The sequence below is a fragment of the Xenopus laevis genome, chromosome 2S, assembly GCF_017654675.1.
Source record: "Xenopus laevis strain J_2021 chromosome 2S, Xenopus_laevis_v10.1, whole genome shotgun sequence".
NCBI lineage: Eukaryota > Metazoa > Chordata > Amphibia > Anura > Pipidae > Xenopus > Xenopus laevis.
Window position 1 is genome coordinate 100293286 of NC_054374.1, and position 12610 is coordinate 100305895.

The 12610-nt window shown below is 37.7% G+C and overlaps 1 protein-coding gene across 2 annotated transcripts in view; it reads right to left on the bottom strand.

Annotated features, from left to right (window-relative positions):
- Window positions 1–12610, bottom strand: part of LOC108709689 (E3 ubiquitin-protein ligase SH3RF3) — a 239758-nt gene that overhangs the window by 34999 nt on the left and 192149 nt on the right. For both annotated transcript variants that reach the window (XM_041584191.1, XM_018249746.2), the window contains one exon: window positions 3093–3187. In XM_041584191.1, coding sequence (XP_041440125.1) covers window positions 3093–3187 — 95 coding nt within the window. The remainder of the gene's footprint in view (window positions 1–3092; window positions 3188–12610) is intronic.

Here is a 12610-nt window from a genome sequence, read left to right on the forward strand (position 1 = left end):
GCAAGGGAAAAAAAACCTACATTGCCAGAAATGTACCAACAATCAACACATAATAATAGCACTAACTATTTTTGTTATATTTGGAATTCAAATGTATGTATAAATAGTAAGTAAAATAATAAGTGGGCATATCTAGACAAACCAAACGAACAAATGTATAGCAACCAGGCTTTGATGAATAATTTTTAGCCTGACATAACAGTTGTGTTCCCCTTACAAACAAGTCAGTAGGTTAACATTCAATTGCAACACCAAGGGGTTATTTATCAAAATCTGTATTTTGTTAAAAAGTATTTTATGAAAAAAAAGTCCAACGAAACTAGAATCAATGGTTTGACCTTGTTTATTAATAAAAAAGCATGATTTACTTGGATCAGAGGAAAACTCAATAAAAACAAGGAAAAATCATGCAATTTTTGGGGATTTTTTTCCTGAATCACTCAAATTTTTAGTTTTTTTGAGAAAAATCCAAATTTTTTGAATTTTTGCCTGAAAAACATAAAATAGTTGGATTCTCAGGCTAATTTCAATGCAGACAACATAATTCCAGCTTCCAAATAGGATAGAGACCTCTCCCATTGACTTGTCTACAACTTTGGCAGGTCTGAGATAGCGGATTTTTTAGATTCAGACTTTTTCCATCCTCGGGTATAATAAATCTCTATTTCTGGATTTTATAGTAAACAAAACTCATATTTTTTGAGTTATTTGCATTCAGACTTTAATAAATAACCCGCTTACAGTAATTCTCTCATTACAAAATATTCACCTGCCTCTGCTCATGTCAGTTTATCCTTCCTTTAAACCAAACATCCATAAGGTAAAATGGGATATTGGTGTTAATGAGAGGTATTCTGTCATCACATAATCTCCTCTTTTTAAAATGGCTTTTTTACGCTTTAACAGTTTTCTGTTATTCTCTCCCTCATGCTGTTTTCACACTTCATATATTTCTATATTTATAAGTTCATTGAATCTGTTTTCTCTGCCTTAGTGATGTTCTTATCTTATCCATTCTCATTGCTAATGAAGTCACTGACCTCTCTGGCAGCTGTGAAGTAAATTAAATCAATCCTTTAATAACAAAGAGCAGCCTAGCCTGCTATGTGTCTATGAGTCAACGTCTCTGGACCTGGAATTATATCTAGAAACTCTGTCATAGTTTACCTGATTCTTAAAAGGATGAAGTTGAACCCTGACATGAAAAGAAAGACTGATTCATTTACTGTATATCCTTGATGGCCAACAAGATGCATTTTTAAGTGTCCTCAGTTAAAAGATTGAGATGATCGAGTTTTAATATATATTGTTCTAGATACTGCATAGAGCATGCTAAAGAGGTGCAAGCTTTTTGACACATAAGTTGATTCAAATAAAACATTATCTCCAGGTAAACTTCAGAACACTGGTCAAATTTATCAGGGGGTATTTCTGCATAATCCTAGACATTATGCTATAGGAGATTTTTATATATTGTACCTGTAAGAATAACTTAAATAGGGGTGTACATAAACAAGCATGTGGGCATAATAACAGGTCCCAACCCCAGCATGGCAGAGTGGACAGGTGTTCAGTACAGCCCAGGATCTAAGGTGCATTTTTTGAAATGGTAGTCATAAACTTTTTTTTTATAATCCTGTCATTTGTTGCAGAGATTCCAGACATAATTGCAAGCAGCACTTCTAAGTAGATAAATGACAATACATTGAATCGGATTGCCTTCAGTTCCCCCCTTATGTAATAAAAGGCACAACATCAAAATGATTTGATGTAACATTACTAAAAGTGCTTCTCTGAGCACGCTGCAATTTACATTAATTTTCTCTTTTTAGAACTTTCTGAGATATTTGTTTTTTAGACTGCTATACAAAGGCTTTTGGTTTAATTAAGAGTCAGCAACCTGTTAACTAAATACAGGAAGTACATAGAAAGTGCACAGACAATTAGGGTTGCTGACATGCTGGGTCTTCAAAAAGAGCTATAGAGCCAAAAGTCTGCTATTAGCAGCATTAAAATGACTAAAACTGATAACATCTCAGAAAACACTTAACATAGAAAATTCATATAAATTGCAAGTGCTCAGAGGAATACTCTGAGTTAGTTTACAAGCCATTTTTGGGCTAAGATACCCTTTAAAGAACACTGAATTCATAAAGGGACAGTGTAGACATCTTTTCACCATAAGCTCAATGAACTGAGCTTGTGCTGAGCATACTTTTGTCTACTGATTTAAAAATATGTTTTTAATTATTTCTGGCACTAAACAAGAAAATAAAACCAGTTTCACTTCAGCACTTCCTGTCACTTCAAATTACCAGTCCATGTAGAAGTCCTTTGATTATGAGCTGCCCAGTGGCTGCAGTTTAGGGAAAGGAGAGGTTTGACTCTGCATAGATTACTCTGTTTATAAAGGGAGAGGGGAAGAGGAAGTTTGGTGAAAACTTAATTTTTTTAAGTTAAAGAATATACAGCCTGTGTCTAGGGTTGCCACCTTTTTCCAAAAGTTTTTACTGGTGGGAACAAAAAGGGGTGTTTCATGATGCAAAAAGGGTGGAGCCAAGCAATGTGCCACAAAAGGGGACGGAGCCATGTCGAGCTATGGCCAGAAGACCAAAGAAAAATAGTTTTAATCGAGGGCGGGCCAAGGTTTTTTTTTAATGGTATTACAAATTTACCGGCAACTACATTGTCAGTAAATTTGAAATACCGACCTTGGCAGGTATTTTACCGGCTAGGCGGCAAACCTACCTGCGTCTTCAACACAAGTCCAATTTTTTGTGCTCATTTTTAGTCATGGTGTTTTTAGGTGTATACAGTCAGAACAAAATATATCCCTGCCATGTGCATTTTAAAAATACATTTTGCTTGTAACAAATTCATAAATATGCTTGCTTAGTCATTTGTTTACAAGTAAATTTTGACTTTTGTTTTTTTATATTGTTAGTTACAGCAAACTGAATCTCAGTGCAATTGTACACTGCTCCACCCAACTGTGGATGTTTTATATATGTGTGTGTCTATGTATCTGTGTGTGTTTAAACAAGAGATAGATCAAGACCAAATAAAGAACAAATAATAATGCATGAACATACATGTTAAGGGGCAACTGAATCTTTGGCGATTGTCCTTGCTCTCCAATAACCGTGCCTGTTTTTGGACCTGCTGCACCAGCCACAGATGAGGAATCCTAAAAATAAAAAACATCAATGCAATGTTAACTGAGCAAACAGTTTGTAATAATTTGTTGGCAAAATCATCATTTTTCATCAATGTGGTGACTTGGGCGCCTTGAGTTTAAGATGTTGAATAAAAGGGAATATAGGTATAACTTTTTCGATTTTCATTAAAATCAAACAAGACCTTTAGCAAGAGCTAAAATATTTGACATGACAAATAAAGTAGTAATACTGAATTTAAAGTAAATAATATGGTGTTACTGTATAAGTGAAGTGCAGATGCTATTTATAATGGGAATGTTAGCATCACTAAAGTTCAATAATTGTAACTGAGCTATATCACTATCATTGGGGAATAAAAATATAACAAAAACGTATATACGCCATGTACTGTAAAACATAACCTTGAAGTGAAAAACTGAAAGAATATATTGGGCTTTTTTCAGATGGAATGTCATAGTGGCTGAAGGTGCATTATTGCTTTGGACACCCAGAAAATTGCCTCTCTCTTTGAACAGCAAAGGGGATCTGTTCTGCCAATTTGTCACTATGCAAGACATATCAGCATGACTTGCAGTTAGTTCTCTATAGAAGCTCCAGCAATCACTTCTTGCCACAAGGGACACCGGCTTGTTAACAGCTTCTGTGCAGGCATCCGCAAAGCAGCTCTACTGGAACTTAAACGGGAACTAGAAACCATTCAAACGGCTCATTAGCCCTTCTTCTTCACTCCTCTGTTGCCACTGAATGCTGTGATAGATGACAAATCAATTTGCCACAGGTTGCCATTCCAGAAAGGGGTTAAAAATCACATCAATATCGCACCATTGTCAGTGGCTTTTCAACAATGGCTTTAAAAGAAATACATGCTCATTAATGCATTTTAAGTCATTTTTAAGTCATTTTAAGTAATTCTATCATATTTCTCAGAGTTAATATGTTCTATTTCAGAACACACAAGGCTATTTTCTCTAATCCTTATGTCTCAGCTCTGTTTTGGTGGGTAAATGAGCCTTTCTCTATAAGTGCAAAACTGCAGCCAAGGTATGTAACCCCTGACCCCTAACTATAATTGGCACTTACTGCATATGGATGGTATGTTGCATGAATCATTAGAGGTTAAATGGATACATACTGTAAGACTAAATGGAATCAGCTATTTTTTTTAATCTGCGTCACTTTGTAAATGGTGGAGTTGAACTGGTAAAATTACCAATTTTACCTTTGTTCCTCATTTACATACTGTGCTTTTATAACAATGCTGTCTGCTCAGTAGGGATGTAGCGAACGTCGGAAAAAAAGTTCGCGAACATATTCGCGAACTTGCGCAAAAATGCGAGCGGTTCGCGAACGGTTCGCGAACCCCATAGACTTCAATGGGAAGGCGAACTTTAACATCTAGAAAAGACATTTCTGGCCAGAAAAATGATTTTAAAGTTGTTTAAAGGGTGCAACGACCTGGACAGTGGCATGCCAGAGGGGGATCAAGGGCAAAAATGTATCTGAAAAATCTGCCTGTGTAAAAGCAGTCCTTACAAGGACTACTGTTATTGCAGCAGTCAGCAGATGAGATCAGAAGCAGGACAGCTGCCCACTGCAGCTACATACAGAGCACTGCAGTAGAAGGTAGATTACTAGCCAGCAAAGCTACCTAAGCTTAAATGTCCCTCAAACCCCTGCAGACTTCTGTCCCTCCAATAACAGAGCAGTATCAAAACGATTACTAGCCAGCAAACTTTCAACTGTCCCTGAAATCACTAACAGGCAGCAGCTCTCTCCCTACACTATCTCTTCAGCACACACAGGCAGAGTGAAAAAACGCTGCAGGGCTTCGGTTTTTATAGGGAAGGGGAGTGGTCCAGGGGAGAGCTTCCTGATTGGCTGCCATGTACCTGCTGGTCTGGGTGAGAGGGCAAAAAAAAGCGCCAACAATGGCGAACCCAAAATGGCGAACGTCGCGCGACGTTCGCGAACTTCCGGCGAGCGCGAACACCCGATGTTCGCGCGAACAAGTTCGCCGGCGAACAGTTCGCGACATCTCTACTGCTCAGTGACAACTTATATAAATTCTTACAGTCTATGAATGAAAGATTTAAACAATCTCCCCTGTCCCTCCCGTAACACTTTTCCTTCTTACATATTCACTTTTGGTGTGTGTGTGTGTGTTCTTCTTTATTGTATTTGCCAATACAACAATTATTCTAAGATCTGTCTTCCAAGCTATTGTAAGAATTTCATCCCTCTGCACAAATAGAAGGGAGACCAACACAGGGAGCCATACAAAGGTTAATGGGATGGAGAGAATGATGCAATAGCCTGGCCCAATCCATCACTTTGAATGTAAATCTGGGCTAGTTCCCCCAGAAATGTTTATGTGGAGTTTATCACTGTCATATCTCATCATATACCTCTTGTGTTTAGAAGACAGTCTTCTCCTAGCCATCATTGCACAAGATTGATATCAGAAACGACTTCATAAGAAATTAACATGAAAGGATTAACTCCACAAATTCAAACCATTTGTGTATACCCATCATGCAGTATAGATGGTTCCATGTTCATGAATTTACATTGTTAGAATTTAATCAGTTTTTTCTAGAGAAGAGAAGCTTGCAAGGGGACATGATTGTTCCATACAAATATGTTAAAGGGCATAAGAGACAAATAGCAAGGGATCTTTTTCACACAGGAGACAAGGGAAAGGCATTTTTTACCAGAAGCAATGCTAATGATTCTTAGCAATGAGGCTGTGGTATGTTCTGCCTGGTAACACTGTGATGTCAGATTCTCTTAATGCCTTTAAGATGCTTGGATATCTTCTTGGAGGGAGAGGGATACAATCACTTCCAACATGCCAATAAACATGGAGTTATCATGCCAACTTGTAAATGAGGCTTTCAGTCAGTAATAGTAATGGGAGAATCCAACCCTACTTCCCCAAAAATTTGCGAAACGGCAAAAGATGGCAAATGTATTGAAGTCAACGGGCGACCAATTTTCACTGTCAAAGCTGGCGAAAAATTTCGCTCATCAATAGTCAGCAAGTGTATTTTTTTAAATATTTTTTATATCCTAATCCGGTTAGTGATACAACAGGAGCGTTATCTTTTTTCAATCCAAATTTTAAAATCTAAGAGCAAGTGTAATGCGAGCTACTCTCTGCAGACAACAAGTTATTCATGTGAGGGAATTTAAGTACTGACCCAGCTCAGAATAGAATCTTTTGTATTTGAAAATCTTAGGGTCTTATCACAGCAACAATTTTCCCTTTTCTTTTCCTAATCTATGCAAGACAATGTTGCTTTATCACGGCGAGCTCATATTTATGTTCTAGTCGTTCCTATAGTTTTTAATTGTTCTTTCATTGGAAACACTTTAAATAGTTTTTTATTCTAAACCTATTTATTGAATATCACAAAATTAAAACCCACAAAAAGGGGCAATTATTTACCAGCCACAGATCTTAGCTATTGGCAAGCTTTTTTATTTCCCACAATGCAGTGTTTGCACCAGAATTCCCGTGTGATTGCAGCCATGTACCAGATTGCATCTTACAAAATCACATTGCTGCATTATATTGAAAAAGGGTTGTACCCGAAACGTGTAGTGTTTTGCACTGCTAATAAAAGAAACACATGCAGTTTGAAAATACTGCTTTGAAGCTGTTTATTCCAACAACACTACATTGAACACTACTTTGCACGTGTATTTTTTAAAGCAGATGCAAGATGTGGTCAGAAATCTCACAGTGGAGATTATGTCAGTAGCATTAAAACACCATTTGCCACCATTGTATTATCCTTATTGACACAGCCAACAGTGGGAACCCTGGAACTACTGCCAAGTTTAGGGCACCCCAGTGTTAATAGATGCACTTGTGCTCTATTCATCAGTAGGGATGTCGCGGACTGTTCGCCCGGCGAACTTGTTCGCGCCAACATCGACCGTTCGCGTCCGCCGAATGTTCGCGAACGTAACGCAACGTTCGCCAATTTGGGTTCGCCTTAGCTGGCGCTTTTTTTTGCCATTTCTCCCCCAGACCAGCAGATACATGGCAGCCAATCAGGAAGCTCTCCCTCCTGGACCACCCCCACACCCCCTGGACCACTCCCCTTCCATATATAAACTGAAGCCCTGCAGCGTTTTTTCATTCTGCCTGTGTGTGCTTGGAAGAGCTAGTGTAGGGAGAGAGCTGTTAGTGATTTGAGGGACAGTTGATAGTAACTTTGCTGGCTAGTAATCTACTTGATACTGCTCTGTATTGTAGGGACAGAACTCTGCAGGGATTTGAGGGACATTTTAGGTTAGGTAGCTTTGCTGGCTAGTAATCTACCTTCTACTGCAGTGCTCTGTATGTAGCTGCTGTGGGCAGCTGTCTGTCCTGCTGCTGATCTCTCATCTGCATCTGTTCTTCAAACCACTGCCACCTAGCTGTGTGAGCTTTTTCACATTCTGTCTAAATATCAATAATAATACCGTCTCCAGAAACACCACCTGAGTGACGTAGTGTGATTTCTGCCCTTTACAGCACAAAACGCAGCGCTGTGTCAACAATGGATTTTTTAGAAACATATTTGCCCTTGATCCCCCTCTGGCATGCCACTGTCCAGGTCGTTGCACCCTTTAAACAACTTTAAAATCATTTTTCTGGCCAGAAATGTCTTTTCTAGCTTTTAAAATTCGCCTTCCCATTGAAGTCTATGGGGTTCGCAACGTTCGCGAACCGTTCGCATTTTTGTCCGGACGTTCGCGAACATTTTTTCCGACGTTCGCTACATCCCTATTCATCAGAGCAGCCTGGAAGAGGAGGCAGCAGCTCCTGGGTTCCACCAGCCTAAAGGTACATTTGTGCACAATTCATTAGCAAATGCAGGACAGATAAAATGTTACTTAGCACATCTATGCAGAAGTGCAAAGAGCAAGCAGGAATGACTAACTTTTAAATATAGAGTCAGTAAGTGAACTCATTTCATCCATTTAGTGGATCTGCACTTGTGGTGCTAAATGATAAATAAAGCAGCATATGAGATTCATTACCTATATATGATTCCAGCCTTGGTTACTTCCAGTATAATGATATGTAATTCTGAGCAACTTCACAGTATTAGTTCATTATAAATTTTCCGTGGTTTTATTTGAAAACCAGCAGTGCGCAACGGGAAAGGCAGATACTTCTTTCGACTGCAATTACGTTTACAGATAACTTTAAAGCCATTTCACTTTTTTATTTCACATGTTCTTTCATTAGGTCAGGGATTCTTCACCTATGGCCCAAGGTCCTGCTATAATTGCCAAAATAAACAAAGGTGCCTTATTCATTCTAAATCAGTTTTTGGTTCATGAAGGTGGCTGCCAGAACAATCTGGGTCCCCAGAGAAATAGGTTAGTTAAGAAAAGTTTTGCTTTAAGCAAAAAAAACTACCCTGACATTTGTTTAAAAGTGTTCAAAGTGAAACAAGTCAATTTTAGAGCATTCTCAGTTTCACATTATCTGACTTTATATATTTACATGTGACACAACCAGGATATGATCTGACCAAACTTCAATGGCTGACTTAAAACAAAGGCATGTCTAAAATGCAAATCAGTGCTGATGATATGGCTTGAGGCAAAATACTTTATTATATTTTTGCACCAGTATATTTATTTCTGATCAGACTTTTGTTCTGCTTTATATAACTTAAACAAATTTAACACTCTTTAGAAGAGATTTAAAGTTACTTGACCATTAATAATATAATGTATAAACATTGGGCAGTTTGCACCTGGGAATTTATCCATGGCAACCAATGAGTTGGTTGTTAATTTATTTGTTACTCTTTAACAACAGCACCTCCAGCCCTATTCCAAAAGACAACAATAATAGATACTAGCTGGAAACATGACATCCTTCAAGTCAGCATCCATATTAAACATCCCTTTGATACATAATTGTCATCTTAGGGGCAGATTTATCAAGGGTCGAATTTATAGTTTATTGGAGTTTATAAAAACTCCCATTAACTCGAAATATCGGAAAAAAACGAAGTTTATTAAAAAATTGGAACTTTTTCAATTCGGGTGAATTGGATCGACTTGCATACTCGAATTGAATTCAAATAGAATTCGATTCAAATTTTTTCACCAAAAAAAGTCCACCAAATGCAGGAGGCCCCCCATAGGCTAAAAAATTGCCAAAAGTTGAATTCTTGAAGGGACAGTACATGATAAATGATTTCAAAATTCTAATTTTCAAATATTTACTCAAAAATAAACTCGAAATTCGAATTTAAAAATTAGAATTTTCAATTCGACCCTTGATAAATCTGCCCCTTGGTGCCACCTTAATACTAATGTAACAGCAAAACTTTTCAAATGAATCATCTGTATTTAAAGGTAAATGTTAGGCTACTCTAAAGCTATAGCTTGTGGTTTTCATTTATCCACTTTATTGTCAGGGGGACCATTCAATCAGTGCACATGTGGGAAAACATATCCCACAGCACATATGTGAAACAATATTATTCCTTTTTTGTTGTTGTTGCTTATTTCAGTTGTTATTTGCAAATGTTTATAACCCTTGGATAAAGGATCATGAAATGGGCAAGTTAAACAGAAACTAATGAGGCAGTACCTTGATGAACATCATTTACATCACTTTGGTCACTAACCTAACATATTTCTACATATAAATATAACCACTTTAATGTATCTGTAATTAAATGTTTTCAACTGTTTGCATCACATTGGCTGTCTGCAGAACAAACATGGGGTTATGTAATAAAAGGCACTAACCAGGAGCAGTAACCCATAGTAACCAATCAGTAGGAAGCATTTACTGATCAATTGTCTAAAAAAACGATTTATTAGTTGCTATGGGTTACTGCTAGTGATGGGCGAATTTATTCGCCAGGCGCGAATTCGCGGCGAATTTGCGCGATTCGCGCCGAGCGAATAAATTCGCCAAACTCCAGCGAAATTCGCGGTAAAAATTCACCGGCGTCAAAAAATTTTTTTTCGAAAAACGGGCGCCGGCGTCAAAAACGAGACGCCGGCGCCGTTTCGCGAATTTTTCCCCGTTTATTTTTCGGCGAAGCGAAACGGCGCAAATTCGCCCATCACTAGTTACTGCTCCTGGCCAAACGTAGTGTTTTTTATTACATGGGGGATAATTCATTAAAAGAGATATTCTTAATAAAAAAATGAATGTAACATTCTATACCACATAAAATAGAATTATCTTCTTAAGGCAGTACAACAGTCTCACAGCTGCAATATGTTAGTTTTGAGATTTGTATCTAAGTTCCATCCACTGCAATTGTAAAATTGCAAATCAAATTGAAAAAGTTGAAATATTGAATTCCATAAAAGCTGAACATATTTATACCTGAAAGGTCAGCATGCAGAGACCATTTTCTCTATTCCCTCAGGTTGTCAATATTCTCATAAACATCTTGCCTTGGGCATTACAATGATACATTTTGTGTATGCTCCTTTTTCAGCACTTGCTCTGTTGTCCTAGGTGCGTATGGGTTTTCTGTCTCAGTTTTTTATAATATATTATAATTTTTTATAACAGTGCTATAGATATACATGGATGTCTTCTTCTTCTTCCTGAACCATGATAAGTACTGTATGACATGTCCTTTTTCCAGCATGACATTTTTAGTCTTTTGACCAGGCTCAAACTTTGGCTTTGAGAACTTTTGATCCATTAGTGTACATCTCACTTCAGGACTATCTAAATACAGGCCAGCAAATATATAGTATGATATACAAGAGTCTTAGTTTTTGTTTTCTTCTATCAAGAGTTATTGTACATTTAATATAAGTTGAATTAATATGGGGGTCCATTACAAAGACCATGGACAAAAAAATGCAGTGTGCATCCCTTGGTGTTAATGCAGAGAGCACTTCTGTCTGGGGTCTGGCCTCTCTCTTTACTCCGGGCCAGAAAAAATTACAATAGAGGGGCCCCTACATGCCTTCCTACACCTGCCTCTCATCACCTGGAAATGGTAAACTCTTTGTTACAATGTGTTACAACCCTACATTGTAGTATTTTTGCAAACATGGTGACACAACCCCGTTAAGTAACCTGGTGGTTGATGAATGCATCCACTCATTGGCTATAACAAAAGGTCTTAAGACTTCTAGATATTAGTCAGAGACTATGTCATCGGAGGGATGAAATCCCAGCATGTTACTCCATTTATTTGGATACTGCCTTGGAAAACCTATTTGATATATTGATAAGCATGAGTTACAACTAATGTGTTTTTGAAAAATGTCTAGTTTTCAATCCAGTAACTTACATGATTGTTTCCCTTGTCCTAAAAGAAACACTGCTCTGCCATGAAGTTTTAGCAGCGTATGGGGTGGGGGGGTTATACTTCTTCCAAATTAGATTTTGATGGTCATAGTGATAAGTGTGCAAGCGTTAGACACAGCAGCATTTCTAGAAACACACGAAACGTAATTGCTTCAGCAATGAGCTGAATGTTATTATCATCAATAAAATCACTAGCCTGAAATAGCTTCACTAACTTCAAAGCAAATCTGGAAACTGTCTCACTGCAGGCCACTGCCACAAAGAAATGTATGTTTGTGCTTTAGATGCTTATATGTTATATTCTGCTAAGTTATGTTTATTCATTTTAGTTTCTTACATAAGTGATGAAAGCATGATAGTCTCAAGGCTAACAACGAGGTCACTCCTTTGAAATAAATGACTTGGAAAATTTCTTATGACCTTGCAGACTCACTTTTTTCCATTTATTCTAGCACTCTAATACAAAAACATGGGCAGTCACTGCTTAATGACATTCGGAGCTGTGCCCAGAATAACACTTGCAAGAGAAAACAGACACAACAAATGTTTCCCAGCAAGACTTTCTTCTGAACATTTTTGTTCTTTTGCAGTTGGTAGTTGGAATACACAGGACCCCTGTTTTTTGCCATGAATATCCACAATATGGTGGGAGTTATAAGTACATTGCATATATTGCCATAGATCACTTTGGGAAACTTGGAGCAACTGCCACCTTCAAGGTGGCTGTAGCATCAGGTTTCATTTGCATCAATAGGTGAGCTGTGCACAAGTTATCAGGACAGACGCATTGTTGCTTCACACCAAACTGCACAAGAACAAGAAGTGGATGTAGATACAAGTCCTTTATTTGAATGGTGTTGATTTGTTGCCACTACAGTTGTACCGATTAAGGGTAAGGCCACACGAGGAGATTCGGGGAGATTTTGTCGCCTGGATCTATTGGGTTCTTTTGTCATTAGTATGTATTTAGGCTAGCTTAGTAATAATTAAATGCAAAGCAAAGGCTACGTTTATTAGGTAAAAAAATCAACAATCACAAAGTAATCAGCATACTATATCTAAGCTAGGAATCAAAATAAATAGTGGCATTACATTTGGATATGTTCTCCCTACAAATAAGTGC